We start from the raw sequence: 24,852 nt of genomic DNA on the forward strand, positions 1-24,852 counted from the left end.
ACCACTTGTACTTTACAAACTATGTACCACTTGTAAGTTGTACCATACAATGAATACAGTTAAGCTATTTTACCGTATGATACGAATATAAGCCATATATTAACCACGTGTACTAAACTATGTGCATTTATCACGTGTACTAAACTATGTGCATTTTATTTGAATTAGTTATACATAACAATAACAATTTTCATATGCATTAATTCGATTTAAGCGTCCATATATGATCAACCTCTACGAATAAACTACATATGTGCGTAATGTAAGATGGCAATTATTCGTCTACAAATATTTGAAATTAAAAATAAATCAATAAACATAAGAGTATAGATCAATATATAACCGTCAAACATAATACAATCGTGATCATGATCATCATGATTAATTACAATATTCGTGATTCATAAAAAATAATAATAAGAATAAGAATAAACCTAAATTAACAACTAAAATAAATAAAACGAATAATAAATCGGAAGAATCACAAACGAAAAAAATAAATCACCACAAAATCAACTTCAAATCCCTCTACAGAGCCAACGCCGCAGCGAACACAACCACGAATCCAGATCCAACGACGGCGTTTAAGCTAGCGGAACTAGGAGCGGCAGTAGGTGAACCCGTAGGAGTAGAAGCAATCGACGGTGCCGGAGCTCCGGTAGGTGTGACGAAAGATGGAGGAGCCGGTGGAGATGCCATTGGAGATTCAGTCGGTGATGATTTTGGAGCGGCCATCGGAGAAACAGTTGGTGCGACCATCGGAGAAACGGTCGGTGCGCCAATTGGCGACTGAGCAAAAGCAGATCCGGCAATCAACGCGAATAGCATCACCATAACGAAGCTTGAAGCCGCCATTGTTATCTCACTCTAAATCTGTTTACGAAGCTTGATTTGGAAGTTAAGAGCGAGAAAGTAGCTTTTAGGAAGAGAGAGCGTAATAGTGTGGGAGAGGAATAGGGAGCGAGGGTTTATATATACGGATACGGATGTATAGAGATAGGTGGGTATATACAGGGGTTTTTTAGTCGGTTCCAGGCTATTTTTTAGCTTTTGATGATAATTTTTATTTTAATTTGATTTAATATTAAGACAACTCATAGAGACGAAATAGTGGCCGTTGATGATTGGTTTTAAGATTCCGCGTTAAATAATTAGAAAGTAATCACCGTCCACGTCTCTAATTAGGTAGAATCACAGCGAGACATCCAGTTGACTACAACGTGTTGATGCATTTGATTGTGCATCGAGTATCGAATCGAATATAAAATAATAATCGAATTTTTATGAACACATATCTTCTATCCTTAATAATTAAATTCAAGCATAATTTTGTTTACATTGAGACAGTTAAGAGTAGTGAATTACAAATTTTTTTATGCATGTATAAATTTCAACAGAATCTTTACGTGTAAAAACAAGACGTGTAAGTAAATCGACTTATCAAGTTCTCATTGAATTAGGATCCACGCAGGGATATGGGCTTGCCATTTATTGATTATTAGCGGCATATCTAAAACGTTCATGTCTAAATAAGGAGAGATGACAAGTCGTGTCTATATGGATTATAGTCATACAAATTAGGCGATTGTCTTATCAAACACTAGAGTGTCATATCATTACTAGAAGCACTATATGCCATGAACATCATAACATTCTTCCCCCCAACCGTGTATACATTATTACAAAATCATGACAATATCATCTTCCTTATAACTATCAATGAGTTTAAAGTTAATATACGTTTATGCATCACTCAATCATCATTTATGAAGTGAGTCGTGAGAACCATATAGTTACCCTTCGACATGATAATGCCCAAGTATTTGTAGTCAAATGAACGTTATTTTTCGATTTGCCATAAATAAACCAACAATATATTTCGTCCATCTACATAATATTTCCAACATCTCCAAATACTTTGTGATGCACTCTCAATTACTGTAAAACATTAGTATATTAGCCAAAAGCTTAATGTTTTACTAGTATAAATGGAAGGTTACTAAACATCAACGATAGATTAAAATACGAGTAATCGGTGAAGAGAAGTATTTTTTACTCGGATGTACGTGACATATCCAGGTTATTTCGTGATCGTTTCCGACCATTTTCTGTGGCTTGATAGTTGGGTCTGAACCTAATACCTCATGCGGAAATTAGGACCTCAACCACTAAGCTACCTTAGACAACATCAAAATCGAAATGATATTTCATGTTAGTGGCATAAACATATTTTTGTTAAATTTCAACTACCCCGAATTAAAATACCAGGATTACTATACTAAGTATATTGTAGAAAAATATGATCAAATCACCATATAACTGCAAGTAAATTAAGAGAAAATTTGATAGCGAAACATTCATTACTCTTCTTACACCATGTGCAAAAACAAATAAAATATTTTGGGAGCAATTTACATGATTTTGAAACATATATGTAATGTATGTTAACTACAATATAATCAGCAGTAATGTATTGACTATGAAGAAAACTTCACTTTACTATATTATAATCCATTCTTCTTTTTCCTTGAAAAAGTACAACTAAAACTTTCATTTGTGATATTTTTTGTGGATGTACTGCCTATAAATGTTGGAAAACAAACTGTCTGCTCGTAAGCTCGTTGCCCGTGGGTCATGTGTTGAGTAGTAACTGTAACCCAGAAACAAGTAACCTGCACAAAAAACAACAAAAAGGGAACCACCAGCTTATGTAAATTTTAGCAGCAGCCATGAGGATTAATTGCGGGTTACAGGAGGGGAGAAATATGTAGAAGACAAAAACTATTATCATAAGGCAAAATGAAGCATAGATATTTTCAGTGATCGAATTTTAAACATGGTAGTAAACAGTGAAAATAGACAGAACTTACTAATTTAATTTACATTTCCACAATGGCCAAAAAAAAATCACTTGATTTAAAAAGCGTAGTGTTTTTTGGCATTTTCACATAAACAGAAGTTGAAACAATTCATTTGAACATTTTTTTGAATGGCAAAGACACACACCCCCATATCACGAAAAAATAGGTTACCTCGATATCGCTAGGCTAATGGCACTTTGGTAATTCATTTTAACATTATGGACATGTATAAGGAGTAAGTTACAACTTACAGAGTGGAAAAAAAATACAGGTCTGGTTTGGTTGACCCATAACACTTGTCCAATCTAATCAAAAGATTTTGTACAAAGAATATATATAATTACAATAATATAATATATTTTTTGAAAAAAAAAAAACGAATTAGTAGGCTGTATTCATTTCACAATACACTTCAACTAAAAGGTCTCTTCTTTGGAACTGTATAGTTATGAGGTTTATTTTAACCCATTTGACCCGTTACAGACGAGATTAACCTGAGTGGGTCCTTAAGAAATTCCACCTCTGCTAGCCATGAAACCCACTATGCAGAACAGCAGAATGAAACAACCCTTTTGTTTGTGGGTGTTAAATAATGTGGGAAAAAAATATGTATCGTACCTGAAAGTTCAGCAGCATAATGAAGCTTATAGGACACTGAATCAACAAATTGAAGCAGAAAGCAAAGAAAAATGTATGTGTCGCGATAAGTGCATGATGAAACGCTTGTATCTAGTTATTGACATATTCTGACTCCTATTTGATACCAGAAGATGCAGCAGAAGCGAGCGAAGCTTCCATAATTAAAGAGACTGGTTGTCGAGCCTGAAGGCAAGCACCTATGTCAAATGGGCGCAACTCAGATCCGTCAAATAGGAGATTGACACCTGGCAGAATAGCTTCTCTGCTGTCCATATCATCTGATTTACCACTGCTCGAGTCAGAGGCCTCTTCGAACATGCCCATGACAGTTTCATAGACAGGAGATAGGGCATATGACCTGCATCGTACATGCAATGTCATTGTTGATTATGCTTGATAGACGAGGCAAGACGGGCGGGTCAGGTAATGGTCAGGTAACGGGTTGAAATTGGACATTTCCAGTACGGTTTGTGTTGACTTTCAATGATTTATCCTTTGAAACGAATAATTGTCTAATACAAATAATTGATGAATCAATGTTGATTCCAAAACGATACTAGTGTATTAAAGACAAGTTGTTTTTGGTGCAAATAGACTATATTGCAACCCGTTTTACCCATTTTCCTTTTAGCTAAACTGTTTGACTTGACCCGAATGAAATAAAATAAAGCCCATAATGAACCAATCATAACCAAACGGGTCAAGATTATCTCTAACGCGCATCTTTATATTCATGGTAGCATTAAGACCATCTCCAATGTGTTGTGGATGTATTAAGATTTACACTTTTTCTATCGTATGCGTATGTAAACCACTCATAATATGAATAAGTAAATTATATGATGACCATGATTATTTGGGCAAGTTCAAAGAATGTAATCTAGGTAGTAAGGGGGCGTTTGGTTCAAGGATTTTCAAATCCCAGGATCTGAAATCCCACAGGATTTGAAATCCCACAAGATTTGAAATCCCACAGGATTTGAAATCCTATCTTTTGTTTGGTTCGAGGTTTTCAAATCTCAGAATTTGTAATTCGAACTCGAAACGGGAACGCGATCGCAAAACGCAAAGCCGAAATCGAAACGTGAATCCAAAACGGGAATGCGACCGCGATACGCGAACCCGAAACCGAAATGCGAACCCGAAATCGAAATGTGAACCCGAAATCGAAATGCGAACCCAAAATGGAACACGAAACGCGAACCCGAAACGCAAACCCGTAACACAAACCCGAAACGCGAACCCAAAACGTGAACCCGAAATGCGATCCCGAAAGGCGAGCCCGAAACTCGAACCCGAAACGCGAACCCGAATCGCATATCCGAAATGTGAACCCGAAACGCGATGTTTTGGTTAAAAACATCTATATAGGACATAACTTAAAAGCTAAAACGAAAGATCACAAGATTTTCTCTTTCATAGTTGATTTATTTCTCTATCAACCCTTCGGGAATATCCGATAATATTGGAACGATACATAAAAGATTAGTATGTCCCCTGATGACTTGTACAAATAGAGAAATGGTCCAAAAAAAACTGCTTCTCTATCAATAGCATTAAATTCATTATGAAACATTATCATATAAGTATAGAAACAACACCAAAGTCAACCACTCGATATATAAAAGTTAGTACGAACTCCATTCAAACAAATAGTAGGAGATGAGTTAGTACATACCTTAGAATGTTGCCATCAAAGCTCAAAACCTCTGTACCACAACGTTGTCTGTTAGCAATCTTTAATCTTTGATGATCACTCAATCCCGAAATAGGAGAAGATGGGTCTGTTAATGGATTCCATCGTTGACTGGCATAAGTCATAAGAAGTTTGTTCGTCTCTTTCGGTTGATCACCTTTTGGTTGGTCTCTTTGGTAAAGCATCCTTGCAGTTGAACCAGTTGCTTGATACTCTGAACAAACCTTTTGTAACCTTCTCCTTAATTCTTGCATTGCATAATGATGTTCAGTAAACAAATTCGTCTGAAGCAATTGTGAAGATACCACTCTTTTACATATATTGTTACATAAATTTGGACTAAATAACGGAATCCCAAATTCGACACTCAGTGGGACCCATTCATGTTTATCGTTATCATCATCGGGTGCAAAACTATTCGGGTCGCTTTCTTTATAAAGCTTCAACATTCGAATATAACCAACTGTCCATAACTCTATCTTATCTGACAAATTACTCAACAAAATGTTTAACTTGTTACTTTCATCCGTATCAAGTCCTAATTCGTTCCCGATATCTGCAACCGAACCGTCAGAGTTTTTTAACGGTAACGGGACGTTTATCGTACTCATTTCTCCAACATCATCAAGATCATGTCTGCTTAACGGCTGAACTAATATAGCCGTGTGTTTAAGAAGTGCATTTAAACAATGTAAAAGTATGCTTCCTTTGATTAAACGCCCGTCGAACTTATCAGTCGAAGATTCATCCCAAGACCAAACTAGGGCTTTTTCACAACCGGATAACGGTGCAGGAAGCAAACGTAAACATTGACCTTTCATAAGGACAACTGATAACGGTCCACTACGTACAGCTGAATACAAAACCAACTTCATCCATGGAGTCATGGAAGAATAAGAAGGTGGGCCGAAATGGACCGGGCCTTTGGGCCCGGGTAACACAGATGAATGAGGAAGTGGTAACATTGACACAACGATTTCATAATCCCGACGAAACAATCGATCAAGTGTTGCTGCTGCGAGTGTTGCTAAACTTTCACACCGTAAAATATCTACATTATATTTCCTTACTCGTTTACTCGTTATTTTTCCGACATCGGAACCTTCTGATGCCAGCTGGACATCGTTAGTATCTTCAGTTTCATAAAAAGTAGGTTCAGAATCTTCGGTTTGTGATTTATATAATGCGGTTTCTTCATTGGTTGAAGAATCTATGGCGGGTTTGTCCCCCTTTTGGGGAACAATTCCGCCAGATGTTAAACATTCCAAGACACTTCGGAGGCTAAATGCGTGGTTGGCGAATTCTTGAAGTACGCCCTCGAATTTGGCTCCTTCTAATGAGCTAAGATCGTTGCAGAGATCTTTTATGCTTGCGTGACCTAATTTGCCTGCTTCGTATAGTGTTACCGCATGAGACTTTAAGCCTGCAAAAGATGTTTATGATGAACAAATGGTTATATAAGTGTGTAAATATGATTTCATGTGATAGTTATGCTGAATTTAAAAGAGAGTAATGTCGGAGTAGTTGATAAGAAATTGTCGAGGGAAGAAAAAAAGAGAGAAATAACTTCCAATTATCATTTTGCGTTTCACTATTCAGTTTCGCGTTTCAGTTTTCCGTTTAGAAAAACTGAAACGTAGATATGAAAACTGAAACAAGAAATTGAAAACAAAAACAACTCTAAACTAGAAACCGAAACGCAAAACTGAAAATTGAAAAATGGAACTGAAAACTGAAACGTGAAACTAAAAATTAAAACGCGAAACTGAAAACTGAAACTAAAGACTGAAATGTGAAACTGTTTTTTTTTTTTTTTTGACCGGCAATTTTCGCATCGAATACTCTCATTTGCGACCCACATACGCTAGGTAGGAAACTCCAAGGATCATCCCGGGTTGCTCGGCAACTAATCGCGGGAACTGGTTGCTTGGAACCTAATCGCAGTAAATCCTGGAGAAAACCTCCTCCTCCTCGGAATTGAACCCGGGTTGCTTAGCAACTAATCGCGGGCCCTTCCTACTAAGGCATTGGATACCATTGAAGCAATGCTTCGTTGGTTGAAATGTGAAACTGTTGAGAACAGAAACGCGAAGCTTAAACTAAAACACAAAACAAAAAACTAAAACCTTTACAGCTCGACCTGTTGGACCCATATACAAGACCCGTTGGACCCGTCTCTATTTGTTGGACATGATTGATTCTGTCCCAATTGACCCATTACTTTATATTTGTCTAAGACCCATTGTGTTTTAGACAAACCCATTTGAACCATATTTAGGACTTTGGGTTTTCTTTGACATGTTAAGGTAGAAAAATGGTCACCGGTGGCAGGATTGGGTCACAAGCAAATTATCATACATATCTCCAAAATGTGTTATTACAATTAGAAAACATATTTGTTACAGTAATTGTTACAACACGCAGAAATAACAACCCATATTAACTTACATAAAAAAGCGGGTAAAAAGTAAAAATAGCCACCTCAAGAAAAAGGGATCATACCGGGTGAAACGGACCCCATCATAAGATATGATGTTATGTTAGCATCAACAACAAATGCAACACGAGCATAGCCAGAATTATCAGTCAAGTCGTGCTGAAAAACGCTGCCATCAACGGAAGACATGTTTAAAGATCCGACACTGGCTCGAGAAACTTCATCGTCCTCAAAATTTTTAGAAGACGTAGGAGAATTTGGTTCTTGAAGAATAGAACCCGGGTCAATTAGTTTGACCGCCCAACCTATTCGACAAGCAAAAGACGCAGCAGCCTGTAGTTGAGAAAGTTGGACCTGTAATGTTGTGGCTAACTCAGCTACAGTTGAATTCTCACTTGAAACCACAAAAACTGCATAAAGCAACCTGTATTGCAACATAATAATTTTTTTACTTAACAAAATTTATTTTAAATGAATAAAATAAATAATATAAGAAATCTTATTACTCTTCAATGGGGTCTTCATATGATTGCTCTCTGTTTGAAACAAACCCTTCAAGCCTGCATACTGTAATATTTAACATGTCAACCTTCTATATCTTCATTTATAAAGCAAAAAATAAAAAACAAAATTACAAGAACAGTCCCTGTGGTTTGTGCGAAATTGCAGATTCAGTCCCTAAACTTTTTTTTTTTTGGTAAAAAAAAAGCATAGTATAATTTGATATCATGATGTCACGAAGCTAAATACAAAACATTACCTTTAAATCGATCCTCGGCGTAAACACAGACATCAAGGTAGACTAGTCCCCGACGATAAAGACCCTTGATGACAACCGGATCAAAAAGCATGAATGCATTTGTTTCCTCTTTACATATTTTGTCAATAGTTGCACTTTCGTCTTCTGAGAGTTTCTGCATGCAGATGTCAAACTAAGTAAGTTCACATACATTTGCATATTTAAGTTCTCTTAATCAGGATTAATAACATTATCAATGTAGTTAGGACAATAATATGCGGGTGCTGTTGTACCTTAAATTCTTCCAATGTAAAGTTGACCAGACAAACACCCCACCAAGGTTCAACTGTGATGTCCACTGGTTGCACAGGTAACAACTCTTTAGCTATTGACTTGTTCAGCTTCCACATTATTTTCTAAATAGCTCCACAATTATTATAAATAATTAGATAAAAAAAGATTATTCATTTAATATTTAGACAGTGATTGTAACACAGTCATTAAAGTTAATGAAGATAATTAAAAAAGAAGGTACTTACATGTAGAACTTATGCAGAGTGATTACTTTTCAAAATAGTACAGAATACATGCAAATTGTATAGTTTAATGAAAACTTAGTATAATATACATTTTGACCCAAGCATTGTGAATATGTTTGTGAGATTTTATTATTATTATTATTATTATTTTTCTTTTTGGAACAGCAAACACACATCCTTTTTTGTATAGCAACACAAATTTGTAACCTAAATACTATAGATAATACCTTAGATCTGCACTTGTTCATAATATCAATAAATTCATTTCTGCCAATCCCTGTTAGCCGCAACGCATCTGCCGCACTAAAATTTGGAATGCGGTCGTAAGACTGTTCTGCATTCAAGATGAACATCATCAGTCTTCAAAAAATATATTCATTTCAAAGTTTTCAAGTACTAACTGAATCAAACAAATTATAAATGCAAGTGATGGCTCATAAAGCATTTTCGCATTGGTTTGGAACCTAATGTGAACTTATGATATGGGGAGTAATAGTTTCTCATTTTGATCCTAATGAAGTGGGATTATGAGGTAGTTGGTGAATTATAAAACAGGAAAATAACAAATTTTAATGTAACTACCAACTACCATTTTTCATGACTTCGAATATCATATCGCAATAGTATCTGAACGGAGAAACCCTCATTACACGGCATACATACTCAGCAAGATGATAAGGAAACAGCTGCAAGGCAAAAGAAAATGTTAACGATATGCTTTAATCATAAGAACAAAACTCAACACTTCATTCAGTTTCAAATAGTTTAAATGTCAGTGTGTATGTTTAGACATTTAGTTATCTTTATGTATGATAGCACTTCTATGAGTATCAATATCAAAATTGACAATTTAATATCCTATAATCATGATAGCAGCTACACAATCAAAAGAGAACATGTAAACTATCAACAAAATTAAGAAGCTTTTTAATACTTACCGCAAAGTTCTTTCGAAGATAACGCATCATGTCCTCATAATATTCACCTTCTTTGCATACTTTACGCACAAAAGAGGTGCGCCATAGGAGCCTTCTCTTTATACAATGTGCAATTATCCTACAAAAAAAAAAAAAAAAAAAAAAAAAAATCAATTTTATTTAAAAGAACACAATTTTTATAAACTCGGAACACCTATCGGTATAACCTTCAGACCTTTTCCAAGGAAATTGGAGGTTGATGTTAATAATTTTTATCTTTTGGTATCATGTGGATTTGTTCTTATTGTTAAACTCACTAAAATATAAGCTTTATAATGAATTCCAGTCCATCAGGAACTAGTGTTGAAAGGGAATATAATGTAATCTATATAAATTTAGAGGCAAATATATGTGATTAAGGAAATAAACAACAACCTTCTGTGCCATTCATCTTTAGAATTCAAAGTGGCTTGAAGACGTTTAGGAAGACTCTCCCATGAACATTCTTCCTTAATTGCTCTTAATATCAACTGTTCTTCAATCGTCGACTGCACCTGCAGCATATTTACTAACCCTAGCTATAATTTGAAATGAGGATAAATTGAAGGAAATTCAATCATTAAATGACAACGCATTGACTCGATCGATTAGAATTTCATGAAGCCAGATGATCATGAATGAATCATTTACGTGGAATTTAAATTTTAAATCATATTGATTGATTGATTGATGAATGGATCAAAATTGTAGGGTTTTGTGAGAACGATTATTGGAAGGAAATGAGATAATGAGAGAGATCTGTTGGAATGAATGTTAAATTATGTTATGGAATGTTGGAGAATTGATTAAACCGGCTTATTCTCATTCTTCGTCAATTTCAAACATGTTTGTACGTGGGAGAGCATTACATTACAATAAATTCAATTTTATAAAAAAAAATACGGAGTATATCTATCTATCTATAGTTTCTATTAAAATCCTAAAATGATGATGTTATTATTAGGGTAATTCATTTGTTAAAAAAAATCAAAAATAAAAAGAAAAAAATTTAAGCATGTTGAATGATTTCATTAATTTAAATAATTTTGAATTAAAATTAAATCTTATTAATTAATTATTATTATTAAATCTTATTAATTAATTATTATTAATAATTATTTTAATTATTAAAATTAAATAATTTTGAATTATTTTAATTAATTATTTTGAATTGAGTACTTTTATTAATAATTATTTTAATTATTAAAATTAAATAATTTTGAATTATTTTAATTAATTATTTTGAATTGAGTACGAGAAGGTATAAAAGTTAGGCAGAAAGAAACAAATTCTAAATTTATATTTTAATTACATTTTTAAAATAAAATGGCAATCAATATTATTTCTTATAATTGGATGTGGATTATTTAATATCATTTTAGGTGTTTGATGAAATGTTCAGCTGACGAGTTTCTTAGTTGGACTATGTAGTTCCACGGGTCATTAAACTAAATAACTTTAACATTTACGTTCACTTAATATCTAAAACATATTATTAAACTGTTTCGTTTAAACAAACCCGTGGTTCTACGGGTCATTATATATATATATATATATATATATATATATATATATATATATATATACTCTTAAAAAGAATTTAAAATTAAAATATGCATATTTGTGTACAAACTAGTTCCGGTCCAGCCCGCGCGATGCGGCGTGGACTTTCGGTCTGCGTATTCATATTTAACGTAGCTTTATGTATTTACATAAGGAAAAACGGCCCATGTGTTAGCCGCCGTTTTAGGTATTGTCGTCTTTAGTGTTTTTTAAAAACTGTCGGGTTCGAACGTAGTTAGTTTCGTTTTGTTGATAAAAGTATTTCGAGTCTAACGGTGATGGCGAAAAAATTTAACTCGCGGCGAGCAGGAAGATACGGACTATCGTTGTGTTTAGCGTTTTTTAAAAAAGTGTCCGTTTCGAACGTGCTTATTTTCGTTTTGTTCATAAAATTATTTCGAGTATGACGCTGCTGTCGGAAAAATTTAACTCGCGGCGAGCGAGAAGATGCATGCTTTCATTGTGTTTAGCGTTTTTTAAAAAGTGTCCGTTTCAAACGTACCTAGTTTCGTTTTGTTCATAAAATTATTTCGAGTTTAACGGTGTGCTCGGTGAAATTTAACTCGAGGCGAGGAGGAAGATACGGGCTGTCGAAGTGTGTGGGTGGAGTTTTTATTTTAATTTAGAAAATTGACAGTTTAACTTCCTTGAGTTTGAGGTAGTTTTCGTAAGGTGTTTGTAGTAGAGGGGGGAAGAGTGAAAAATCAAGTGTGAAAAGGGGTGGAACTATTGTCGTTTTGGCCCTGACCAAAGGACCAAGTTTCTCACGTCTATTAGCATATATATATATATATATATATATATATATATATATATATATATATATATATATATATATATATATATATATATATATATATATATAATAAAATAATAATATAATAATAATACGGAGTGATACATTTAATTTAATTTAATTTCTTGCTAACATCATGGATTTTCTTTCTAAAGGGGTCATGTGTGTGACCCGACGTGCAATTGTAGCAAGGGTGAATTGTAACCATGAAGCGCATGGAACCATGCATTCCTTTTGAAATGAGCTCTTACGTATTCGAGATTCGATCTAATCAACTAGCGACTGGTTTACGACCTTTCGCCTTCCGTTATTTTATCTTTTTATGGATCTTCTTGAACCAAATGGATCGAACTTATTCTTTGCTGCTACGAAAGAAAGAGGTCTTACGTTGCATGGAAAAGTAATATCTCCAACATATTGAGAACAAGGGGAAGAATCGACGAGCTATGTTCTCCCTCTCTATTCCCAAGTAAAGAGTGAGCCCCATGTGTTTTGCGGTCTCACATACTAAGTAAAGAGTGAGCCCCATGTGTTTTGCGGTCTCACATACTAATCCCTACAGGTGCCCGTAGTCTTAGGAATTGAGTTCACACAAAGCAACTCATTACTTATTGTCTACACAAACTTTCTATTATACTTATCCCACAACTTCTTTATCATTTGATCAATTAGGCAAGGGAAGACTTTGTGGTTCATCTTGCTATTGCTCCGGGCTTATACAACTACGTTTATCAACTGTTACAAAGTTACAATCTTATTAATCATTGCTTTCTTAATTCTTCTTAAGTTTCCGAAGACACCATTAGCAGCGGATAGTCGTCGGTTAGTTCTGGGAGTTTCGCCCTCGTGTTGACGATAATGTGAGATGTTTAAGAAAGCATGGGTGTAACAAATAATAGTAATTTGAACTTTAAAAGTTGTGACTTTTTTTTAATTAACTAATATATTAGGTATTAGTTATTTGGAGAAGAGTGTTATGCATTCAGTTCTTGAGTGTGTTTGAATGACTAGCTTCTAAAAGCTTATGAGAGCTTGAGCTTATAATTTTATTATGCTACAAACCATAAGCATTGTTTGGTAGACAATGTAAAATTAAGCTTATAGAAAAAAGAAGCTCTAAATTTTTAAGCTTTTAAGGGTGTGTTTGGCGACGCAGCTTCTAGGAGCTTATGGAAGCTTAAGCTTATTTTTTTCATAAGCCACAATTTCTAGCCTTGTTTGGTATAAAAATATTCTAGAGCTTTTGAAAAAAATAAGCTCTGCAAAAATAAGCTAGTTGAAGTAGCTTTTGAAAATAAGTTAGGAAGCTTATGGAAGTAAAATTACATTATTAGCCCCTAAATCATTATTTATCATTTATTTTTTGTCCTTTTAAGTCATTTTACATACATAAGCTCCAGCTACTTTACCAAATACTTAAGGGTGTGTTTGGTAGAGGAGTTTATGGGAGCTTATGAGAGCTTATATGAGCTTGAACTTATGATTTTAATAAGCTCCAAGTAATAAGCTTTGTTTGGGAGACATAAAAAGTAGAGCTTATAAAAAACATAAGCTCTAGAAAAATAAGCTACTTCTAGTAGCTTATGAAAAAAAGTAGAGCTTATTACCTATTTCTTTAAACAGAGGGCAAGTGCCTTACTAAAAAAATAAACAGAGTGCAAGTGTTTTTTATACTTCTTGGGTTTATCCAAACCTGGAAACGTGAATACCACATCCACATGCGCCTCTACTTCAACCACAATAATAATCACGTTCATAATGGTATACTGTCGTATTATTACAAATGCATCACAAATTTTCAATTGAAGTTAAATTTCGGATATTCGGATAATCCGATATCCGAATCCGAAGTTTCGGATATCCGAAAACCGGATATCCGAAATTTCGGATTCGGATATCGGATGGTTAAATCAGCTATCCGAATTTTCGGATATCCGAAATTTCGGATATCCGATTTTGAACACCCCTAGCTACAAGCTAGTTTCACCAAAACACACCCTAAAACTAGTTTCTACAAAAATGTAGAGCTTATGATAATAGAAATTACTAAAATGACTCTTTATCATTTGTTTTATTACATTTTATAATTGAGTACTTTTAAGTCAATTTACAACTATAAGCTCCAGCTACTTTACTAAATACTTAAAAAAGATAAGTTTCAGCATTTCGCTAAAAATATAAGCTTAAGTTTTCAACTTCTGCTATAAGCTTTTAGAGTTTCATCTCCAGCTAGTTCGTCCAAACATATCCGTTGTTCACGTTTAAGAAAGTGTTTATGTGACGATAACCTGATAATCTAGTTGTGGTTCTAAATGGTTCAAAAGAAAGTTGGAAGGACTATATTATCAATTACCTTAACCTAGTAAAAATAACGCAAAATGGAATCGAAAACAAAGGGTATATAAACCGCGTTTTTTAATTTTAGTTTTTCGGCGCCTCCTTCTCTTACACATAGCGAGCATTAAATTAGGGCACGCCGTTACCGTCCTCGGCTCAGTGCCGTCGTCCGTTCACCGCCGTACATATTTGTAAGCTCATTTTTACAATATCTTCAATCAGTTATTCATAATCAGGTATTCTAAAATTAATATAACTTAATTGTTGTTCAATTTTTAATATCAGTATCAGTTCCTATTAATCAGGAGAAACAAAGTTACATGATGGCTCTTCGTTTCGAGGTACCCTAATTTTGATTATTAATGTCTAACTCCAAATAAAAAGTATATATTGTGAAGCTTTTTTAGGTGATGATTAAATTTAAATAGCACCTGGATTGATTACCTAATTCCATATACACAATTAAAGGTTTATATCGCATAGAATTTGGCATTCACCAACTGCAGTTACTTATTTTGATTCTTCACATTTTGTACGATTTTATGGAATTTGATGCTATGTGGAGACATATTTTATGTAGGAAAATTATTGATAGAAGTATTTATTTATTGAAGAGAGATATAATTTAGGTTTGAAATTAATAATGCATTACATTAAATGTGTTTCTTGGTAGATACTGGGGAGGTTCAATCGTGCTCGTGCAGCAAGACTAACGCTTCCGCACTTTGTATGCGAGACACCTTTATTTATGCCAGTTGGAACACAAGGTTAGAAATTTGAGTTTCGGTCCATGTTGATATTGTATCCTGTTTATGATAATCTTTACTTTGTCAGTTGCAACACGATAAGTTTACATAACTATTTCTAGCAATTGATATTAAATTGGTTGTATATCGTTGTTCGAATTAACAATTGATTTTAAAAAATTTGCTGTATATTGTTGTTCAAGTTAGCAATTGATGCATTAAATTGACTGACGGAACCAACTTATTGTTATCGTGTTATGTTTCCATGGCTACAGGGACAATAAAAGGCTTGACTACCCATCAGCTTGAGGAGATTGGCTGCCAAATTATACTTGGAAATACATATCATTTGGCACTACGTCCTACTTCTGAGTTAATAGACGAATTAGGTGGACTTCACAAATTTATGAACTGGCCTAGGGCACTTCTCACGGATTCTGGTGGTTTTCAGATGGTAAGTCTTTATGAAAATGAATCGTGCGTTAAATATATCTAATAGGTTGTGTTATTTCACACACTTTCAGGTCTCCTTGTTGCATTTAGCTGATATCACTGAAGAAGGTGTCACGTTTCAGGTCCTTCGTCTCTTTCTTACATGCACTTCCTGAAAAATTATGTACTATGAGGTTCATTAAGTTAATACTGATTAATACATTTATGCAACCCCCTGATATAAAGGCTGCTGAATTTTTGCCTTACTGAACCAAACTACATAAAACTTTCAAAGTGTCCATGCACCTGTGTTTTGTACATTTTGTGCTTTTATTTGGTCATCGTGTGTAGTTAATATTCGATATTCATTCTGCAGTCACCAGTTGATGGAAAGCCAATGCTTCTCACACCTGAAGAATCCATACAAATCCAAGTAATGCACTAGAACTCATAACTATGGGGGTATAAGTGCGATTAATCAAAACTAGTGAAATTCTTGAACCTTAGTTCATATAGGTCATTCTTAACATACACCTCGTGAACTTTGATATGTTATAGACTATAGTTGTATTTGTGTTCTATTAGGAATGTATAACTACATAACTCATTAATGATATTATCAAATTCTAGCAATGCCTAGTAATGCAAGAATAGTTTGCTGAAGACAGTGATGTTTTTATGTTGTCATGGATATGGATCCCTAGATTTTCTGCTTGTAATTTATTAATTGATTTAAATAAATTGAAATACGATTGTAGGCTAAATATAACTTTAAATTCTTTATCAGTTATATCACAACTTGAACTTGATATTTTACCTTTTACTGTATATCCCTCTACTCTTGTAGAACAGAATTGGAGCAGATATCATTATGGCTCTTGATGATGTAGTGAAAACCACCATTACAGGTCCTCGGATTGAAGAAGCTATGTATCGTACTTTACGCTGGATAGACAGATGTATAGCAGGTATAGACCCTTTTAAAAAGTTACATAATTTATATTTGAAACAGAGTAGCAGATGACTGAATATAATTAACACAAGTAACTGTTCATAATTTGTCTATTGGTATGAAAAATGCAGCTCATAAGAGACCAAAGGAGCAGAATTTATTTGGAATTGTTCAGGGTGGTCTAGATCCAGTCTTAAGGTGTCGTTGCATTTCTACCCCGTTCTATCTTTTATTTATAAAGCTAGATTTAATTTGTAAGCAATATTTCTTGTTGTTCTCTTTCAGGGATATATGTGTCCAAGGTTTGGTGGAAAGAAATTTGCCTGGGTATGTACAACTCTTGTGAATTTCACATCTATTTTTCCCACATGATATCTTCTTATGGTTTACCACTAACTATCACAAATATTCTTATTAAAATTCGATTTTGCTCTGCAACATATTAATTTCAGCCAATTATAGGGGGACATGATAATGAAAAAATGTTCCATTAGAGGGGGCATTCTTTTACCAATTATTTAGATATGAATCGATCTTGGTTATCTATCCCTAGTGATCAAAATAAAAAGGTTTGCTGAAAAAGAAACATGTCAAATAGGTCGGATGTCGTTGAAAAATATCTTACATATAACAGCTCCTTAATCAAAATCATATTATATTAAAATATATATCATTATTGGATTAATATAATTACTTGTGTAACAGGTATGCTATTGGTGGTCTTGCTGGTGGTGAAGATAAAGATTCATTTTGGCGTGTTGTTGCGCAATGCACTGCATCACTTCCAGAAAACAAACCCCGATATGTTATGGTACTATACTCTGTAAGGGTGCAAACCAAAGTCCCACATCGGTCATGGGATAAAACAAATGTATGTATATAAGTTTAAGGGGAAGTCCCTCTATCACCAATTGGTTTTAGAAAAGGATGGACTCTTGGACTTATATTGCAGGACATTGTGTTTGGGCTATGCGATCCTTAACAAGTGGTATCAGAGCTAGGCTATAGCCCCGATGTGGTGGACGGCGCAGTAGGGCGCACCCCTGAGCGCACGCAGCGACGTGGCGCACCCCTCGGTCTTTAGCAGCGATGAGTGGACCCAGCTCTCGTTCGAGGGGGACCCTGGCACGATGAGTTGATCCTGTAAGCCTTGTATCGAAATCTCCCTGCCCTCCCACCAGGTTGAGAGTTCCGAGTTGGCGGCGGTAAAGGTTGGATCCAGACTATCGTTGGAGGGGAGGCCTAGATGGACTTAGGTTTGAGGGGAGGTTTGTAAGGGTGCAAACCAAAGTCCCACATCGGTCATGGGATAAAACAAATGTATGTATATAAGTCTAAGGGGAAGTCCCTCTATCACCAATTGGTTTTAGAAAAGGATGGACTCTTGGACTTATATTGCAGGACATTGTGTTTGGGCTATGCGATCCTTAACATACTCATCACTATTTAATTTGAATGACCTTGTAGTTAAGGGGGTTCATTATAGATCATTATGTAAGTGGAAACCACGAATGGGTGTATGTACATATGTTTTACATCTATATTGGGCTAAATTTTCTTAATGGTAAACTCAATATTATCAACTCACTTTGACTTTGACCGACTTTCAGGGTGTTGGTTATCCACTTGATATTGTAGTTTGCAGTGCTTTAGGTGCAGACATGTATGACTGTGTTTATCCTACACGTACAGCTCGATTTGGGACTGCTCTTGTGCCTGAGGTATACAATTCATCAACAAATTTACATCTATTGGCCCTTGTTTTTGTGAAGGATTCTATTCGCGATCTCAAAGTAACTTTAAAATCTACAAGCACATATAGCTCAATAATAATGATAAACTAGTTAGTCAGGTATCTAATATAACTCTGTATGACAAAGTTAATAGAACCATCTACCCGTGTTTATAGTTCACTAAAATTGCTTAATCATGCCGTCAAGTTTAAATTACCTCAATATGACATGTTAAAGGTATGTTGTGAACCAGATTATAAATTTTAAGTAATCATTACCAACGAGCAATTAGTTGAATATGAAGTTTTGAATGATTGATGCGCCACAGATACAAGTTTCTGTAACGTCATCACATTATTACTTTTCTTTTCTGTATATAAAAACAAAACATTCACTTGTTATATAAGTCATTAGTTTGTACTTTATTCAATTTCAAAAGCAATAATTAGCTCTTTTATGTATGAAAAATTGTATCTTCTCAATTTGTCAATATACACCTCACTAAATCACTAAAGGGTATATGACTAAATTCTGATATTATAATTTCAGGGTGTCCTAAAACTTAAACACCAATCTATGGCTGATGATACCAGACCGATCGACTCAACGTGCGAGTGTATGGTAAGCTTTTGAATATATATTTTCCTTTGCATGCACGGGTCGATAAGACTTGTGGCAGTTTTGACCCATTTACTTATGAATGGGTCGATATAGGTTGTGTTTAATCAAACAAACCAAATTATAAATATAAATGATTTAGCTAAGTAGGGGATGGTTATGCAACCTACTAATTCACTATACTATCGTGTATTTAATTTCTATTATTATTGTAATGGCGTTACTATTGTTACTGTATCTAATGTATTGATTATTTGTTAAAAATTCAAACCGGACCCATTTTGACCCGTACTAAAGCCTACGTCTATAACCCAATCCTATTCTGACATGTTTCGACCCGCCCATATGTCCTTTTCCACTAGAAATGATTACATCTCTTCACTTTCACTTCGTTGCTGCTTATATTCCAGGTTTGCAAAAACTACACAAGGGCCTACCTTCATTGCCTTGTTACAAAAGATGCTATGGGTTCTCAGCTTTTATCTTATCACAATCTATATTACATGTTGCAGGTATAACCTTAATCCTTTCGTATTTCTCTTAAGCATTCATTAATCATAACTTGTATTTAGTCTTTCTGCTAGAATTTGCCCTAATAAATCAGTTTATCGATGCAGCTTAGCAGAAATCTTCATTCATCAATTATACAAGGAACATTTCCAAAGTATGTTTGTCTTCTTACCACTTTCTACATTTTCTTTTCAGTTTATAATTTGTTGTTGCCTAGTATCTTAAAAATTTGATAAATGTTTAAACTTTATCTAAAGCTTATTACAGTCGGTCATTAATTTACTGAAACAGAGGTAATATTCTTTTTAATGATCTTCTAATGCGCCATCAATGTTTTTTCACCTGCAGATTTGTATGCGATTTCTTGACGAAAATGGTATGTGTACTTTTGCTTTAGTTCTATGCATATTACCACGTTAAATTCCCGAAAATATAAGGGGGTAGTTTGTAAGATTTCAAAGTTCATAGTTTTCATGATTTGCATTTTTGCAGTTTCCAGAGGGTGATGTTCCGGAATGGGTCTGCAATGCAATGGAGGTTGCTGGTATAGATATTTCTTCGTGTTCAGCCCAATTCAGTTCAAAGAGTATGATAAATACTTAAAAAAGATAAGAGTGGTGCATAGGATCTTAATAATTAGGTCCATACTTTTTTTGGTAAGTTGTTACACTTGAAAGTATGCAGCATAAATTTTGTATCTATATGCTGCTCCTTCATGTGTTATCAGCTACACAAACTCCGGATAATATCACTCAAATTATATTAGATGGATATAACTCGGTTATAACGTTACATAGGATATGTGATTTTCATTTTGGTTAGGTTGACATGTCCGAAATTGTGTAGGAAAATTACAAAGTTTACATCCTCTTTGGAATCTGCTTAAAGGGTTTTAACTTATTTGGTACTTTTGTTATTTATGGTTAACTAATTAACTAATACATATGTTTTTGGTTTATATACCTTGAGAAATGTTGTGGATACATGTATTTAGATTCTTTTGGGGAAATTGATGAAAATACACTTTTTTTTAAGGCTTCAAATAAAATACACTTTTTTTTTTTAAAAAATTGCCTTTTTACACCATTCGGTAGACGGGATTTCTGTCTACCACCTTTATCTGTCGTCTACTACCATTTTTACAAAGTAGTAGACAGTAACAACAAGGTAGTAGACAGTGAGAACAAAGTAGTAGACAGCCAACTACAAGGTAGCCGACCGTCTACTGCCTTATTGTTACTGTCTACTACCTTGTTGTAGGTGTCGACGTAATTGGCTGTCTACTGCTTTGTTCTCACTGTCTACTACCTTGTTGTTACTGTCTACTACTTTGTAAAAATGGTAGTAGACGACAGATAAAGGTGGTAGACAGAAATCCCGTCTACCGAATGGTGTAAAAAGGCAATTTTTTTTTTTAAAAAGTGTATTTTGTTTGAAGCCTTGAAAAAAAGTGTATTTTGAACAATTTTCCCATTCTTTTGCTTAGCAATAGTAGCTGTCTGTAATGGATGGTGATTTGCACACAACTAATTTTTATTTCATACACTAATAAATATGTTTTAAATTGCCGTATCGTACAACATTATAAAATATATTTAGTGATGTACGGTTAAAAATTGGTGTTGTACGAGCCAGAAACCTATATTCAATGGATGTGTCTTCCAATTAAAGAATCTTAGATACATAAGATTATGTGGTTATAATGACTAGTGACATGTTGCTCATTTATGTAACCACCATAAGATTTGATTCTGATGGTTGGTTGACTGGGGAGTAGTATTCGTTGAATCTCCTCATCATTCATGCTTGTTGGTGGGTTGGGTTATTTGTCCTAAATACCATTTATTTATCTTGTTCAAATCTTTTAGCTACGAGGATATCTAATCCCTCTTATTCTCTTTAACTAATGTTGAAGACTCTTTAAGTTATTGTAGATGTAAATCCTACAACGAAAGAAATACACGTATCGTAATTAGCTGAATTGATTGATCATTACGCCCTACCCAACGTTGTAAGAATCATGTGTGAAAAACATAAACGATATTGATCTTACATAGCTTATATCTAGAATCTGATCTTGATCGAATCCAGCCTTAATTTATGATGAAATAATGACCTAAAAGGATACATATATGTTGATTCTGTCTTAACATAATGTTAATCGATTAATCAATTATCAAAAGTGAATTCAATCATTATTCAAACTGATAGTTCATCGCTCAAAACTCTATCATTATTAACAAAAATAATAAATTACATTTGTATGAGTAGTATCGAAATAAATTTTATAGCTTTTAAACAGTGAAAATTTAATTACTTTGTAGCGCATTTGATACATTATACGTATAATAACACACATACATGAGCCTAGAGTGTCTTAGTAAAATTTTAAGATCTCATCTAATCTTTTGAAGATGAAAATAATAATGGAGTATGAGTAAGATTTCAAAATCAATAACTTTTGTCTTTTTTTTTTTTTTTTTTTTTTTTTTTTTTTTTTTGAAAGCAATAACATTGATATAAGCAGTAACAAAAGCAATAACTTTTGTCCTACCATTAATATAAACAACACTGATGACACTATGTCACTCTATTACTTGTTGAGTGTTATATATATGGACTATTAGATCGATTAGATGTAGTTACGTGCTGAGTAATGTTAAATATACATATTATTAAAATTTAAATATATTTACAAGTATGTCTAATAATCCAATACATTCCTTGATTAATACAATTTCCCCTCTTATAATTTATTAGCTGAATTTGACATATGTTAGACCACTCACAACAATGACATAATTCTTCACTAGGATTAATTATCACATCAGCGCTACATCAACACATCTTCACCATGACTAACTCAGAACTAAATGCTACCAACCATGACATACTTCCTCATTTTTTTTTTATATTTCATTTTTAATTATGTAATACATAAATATACAATAGACCCAAAATTAAAATAAATAAACACTACATTAAATAACATTAATTTAAAATTCTAAACATCATTAGATCTAAAAATACAATAATTTGAAATAGATAATATAAAACTACTCGTCGTCTTCAGAATTTTCATCGTCTTCGACTTCTTCGTCATCGGGAATGTGGGATGGTCTTGCTTCATTATCGTTCGAAACAAAAGTAAATATATGTCATTTTAACTAGCAAAGACTAATCTTAGTCATCCATTAAATTAATCATCAATGATCTAGACCTTTAATTTTTTCCTAATCTTGCTTATGACTTCATAATCCAAGCCTTGAATTGTTTAATTACAAAACTACCCATCTAATTAATTTTGAACGGTATCTTAAAGGGAAAATAGGGTTCTGTATCATCCACGCCATTCACCATCCATCCATCCATCCATCCATCCATCCATCCATCTACTTCTGGAAAAAAAACCCTAAATTCCTCTCAAAATCACACGAAACCATCACGCTCGAGAATCAATTCTTTCTTCACCTTCATCGAATTCGCTTACGGTAATACACCACAATAACTGGTTGATTTCAACATCATTATCGCGTTCGATCGGTCCGACATTCATCTCCGTCATCGTCGTGTTACACCAAGTATTTTAACGAATTCAATGTTTTGATTTAGTTTATACACTCAATTAAACATTTTACCGGTTATTTTGATCATTATACAATTAGGGTTTTGTATTTTTATTTTTTTAAACAAGTTTGTAAATTTTTATGTGTAGGAATTGTTGTTGTTGATGATGATCCAAATCGTGTTACACCAGGTATTTTAACGAATTCAATGTTTTGATTTAGTTTATACACTCAATTAAACATTTTACGTTTCATTATCGATTGTTATTTTGATCATTATACAATTAGGGTTTTGTATTTTTACTTTTTTAAACAAGTTTGTAAATTTTTGTGTGTAGGAATTGTTGTTGTTGATGATGATCCAAATAAATGGAACCTGAGTATCTTCTGATTGTCACTATTATACATGTTCTTTTTTTTTTTTTGTAATACAGTTGGCATCGATCACCTAAGGATTCACTTACAATTCTTACATTCAAATGCCACCGATCACAACTGGATATTAGGAGATAACATTTAATTGTGACTAAAATTTGTTATCAAATGATCTGTATGTTTTTGATGACAGAAATTTGTGGTTGTGGATTGAGTAGCACAATGTGGTAGAAGAGAAGACAGCTAAAGACAAACTGGTTGCTAATAGAGAGAAGGTATTTACATAAAAATACTGACATTCTTTTTTGTTCTTTCTTTTTTGGTGTTGTTGCTTATAACAATTTGTGATAAATAAGTTTAATGTAGGATAAAAACATGGAAAAGAATGTACATGATGAGGTAGCAAAACTTATCTTTTCTCGCAATGAAAACCCATCGCCCATATTCTTGCAAGTTCTATGCAGTGTACATTATAAGATATATATGTACATTAGTGTTGTAAGTTATTTCCTTAACTCATATATTTAGTAAGCTTATAGCTTAATCCTTTAGTTGTTATTGTTGTAGGTATAAATAGATCGGAGATCGGGTAGTAAAAGATAGCGGGTCAAGAAAGGATATAACAAGGAATGGACGTGGATCTTATTTGTTATAGGTGATGCTAATACTCTTTGAATCACAACTGTTATTTGATAATGAATGATAACGCCCTTTTGAGTCAAAAGTTAGTTATGTCTTTTTTTGTTGAAACGTATATACGGATTTGAAAATAAATTATTTTATGTTATGCAGGGATCCAACTTAGTTAAAAATTGTAGAAGATTACCATAATTCAAGTACTAACGTTTTTGATATTATTATGTAACTTGAGGATATTGCAATGGGCTTCTTGACTACAATCTGGATAGATATTTTTTTTACTTGCTGTAACTTTTTATTTTTTATTTTTTTCGTAACCAGGCTAAAGAAATCAAAGCAAATCTTATGAACCTCATCCTTCTAAGCAAGTGAGTACATTCTTGTTTTTTTGGTCTATTTTTCAATACGGTTGTGGGGATTAATACGGTTGAAATCTGTTATATTAATTTCTTATGGTTATATTTATTTCTTATGGTTGTAGCGATTAATACGACTTTCAGCAGCCGAAAGATACGGGACTATGTACGTGCTACCTAGATTCCACAAGGCACATGTCAAATTCGTGTGAGATTGGGTTGACCCGGAAGTAGTTCTTTCCAGATTTTCTGTTAGATATGATGGGCATAGGTCATATTTGTAAGGATTATAGGACCCAAACAATAAGGTTAATCACTGAGATTAATCACCCACTTCGACAAACGAAAGATAATAAAACAAG

The 24,852-nt window shown here is 33.7% G+C and overlaps 3 protein-coding genes and 1 pseudogene across 3 annotated transcripts; 2 read left to right on the forward strand and 2 right to left on the reverse strand.

The window, feature by feature from the left end:
* Positions 1 to 313: 313 nt before the first annotated feature.
* LOC139898814 (uncharacterized) lies at positions 314 to 1,015 on the reverse strand. The gene has a single exon (XM_071881594.1). The coding sequence runs from the start codon at positions 853 to 855 to the stop codon at positions 529 to 531; it is 327 nt and encodes a 108-aa protein (XP_071737695.1). The 5' UTR covers positions 856 to 1,015; the 3' UTR covers positions 314 to 528.
* A 2,599-nt stretch (positions 1,016 to 3,614) lies between these two features.
* LOC139898815 (uncharacterized) lies at positions 3,615 to 10,391 on the reverse strand. Its single transcript, XM_071881595.1, has 10 exons — positions 10,264 to 10,391; positions 9,850 to 9,967; positions 9,501 to 9,597; positions 9,139 to 9,245; positions 8,666 to 8,788; positions 8,394 to 8,547; positions 8,140 to 8,200; positions 7,699 to 8,057; positions 5,179 to 6,619; positions 3,615 to 3,858 (listed from the first exon to the last, which is right to left on the reverse strand). Exons 1-10 carry the CDS (start codon positions 10,389 to 10,391, stop codon positions 3,615 to 3,617), a joined length of 2,832 nt encoding a protein of 943 aa, XP_071737696.1.
* Positions 4,941 to 5,036, forward strand: LOC139903727 (U6 spliceosomal RNA; annotated as a pseudogene).
* A 4,250-nt stretch (positions 10,392 to 14,641) lies between the features above and the next one.
* On the forward strand, positions 14,642 to 20,439 carry LOC139898816 (uncharacterized). The gene is made up of 16 exons (XM_071881596.1): positions 14,642 to 14,754; positions 14,849 to 14,904; positions 15,237 to 15,330; positions 15,585 to 15,763; positions 15,834 to 15,884; positions 16,118 to 16,174; positions 16,589 to 16,709; positions 16,825 to 16,891; positions 16,979 to 17,020; positions 17,399 to 17,504; positions 18,304 to 18,414; positions 18,976 to 19,047; positions 19,455 to 19,556; positions 19,662 to 19,708; positions 19,903 to 19,930; positions 20,047 to 20,439. The coding sequence occupies exons 2-16, from the start codon at positions 14,884 to 14,886 to the stop codon at positions 20,155 to 20,157; spliced, it is 1,209 nt and encodes a 402-aa protein (XP_071737697.1). The 5' UTR covers positions 14,642 to 14,754; positions 14,849 to 14,883; the 3' UTR covers positions 20,158 to 20,439.
* The last annotated feature ends 4,413 nt before the right edge of the window (positions 20,440 to 24,852 follow it).

This window comes from Rutidosis leptorrhynchoides, chromosome 3 (assembly GCF_046630445.1).
Source record: "Rutidosis leptorrhynchoides isolate AG116_Rl617_1_P2 chromosome 3, CSIRO_AGI_Rlap_v1, whole genome shotgun sequence".
Classification (NCBI taxonomy): domain Eukaryota; kingdom Viridiplantae; phylum Streptophyta; class Magnoliopsida; order Asterales; family Asteraceae; genus Rutidosis; species Rutidosis leptorrhynchoides.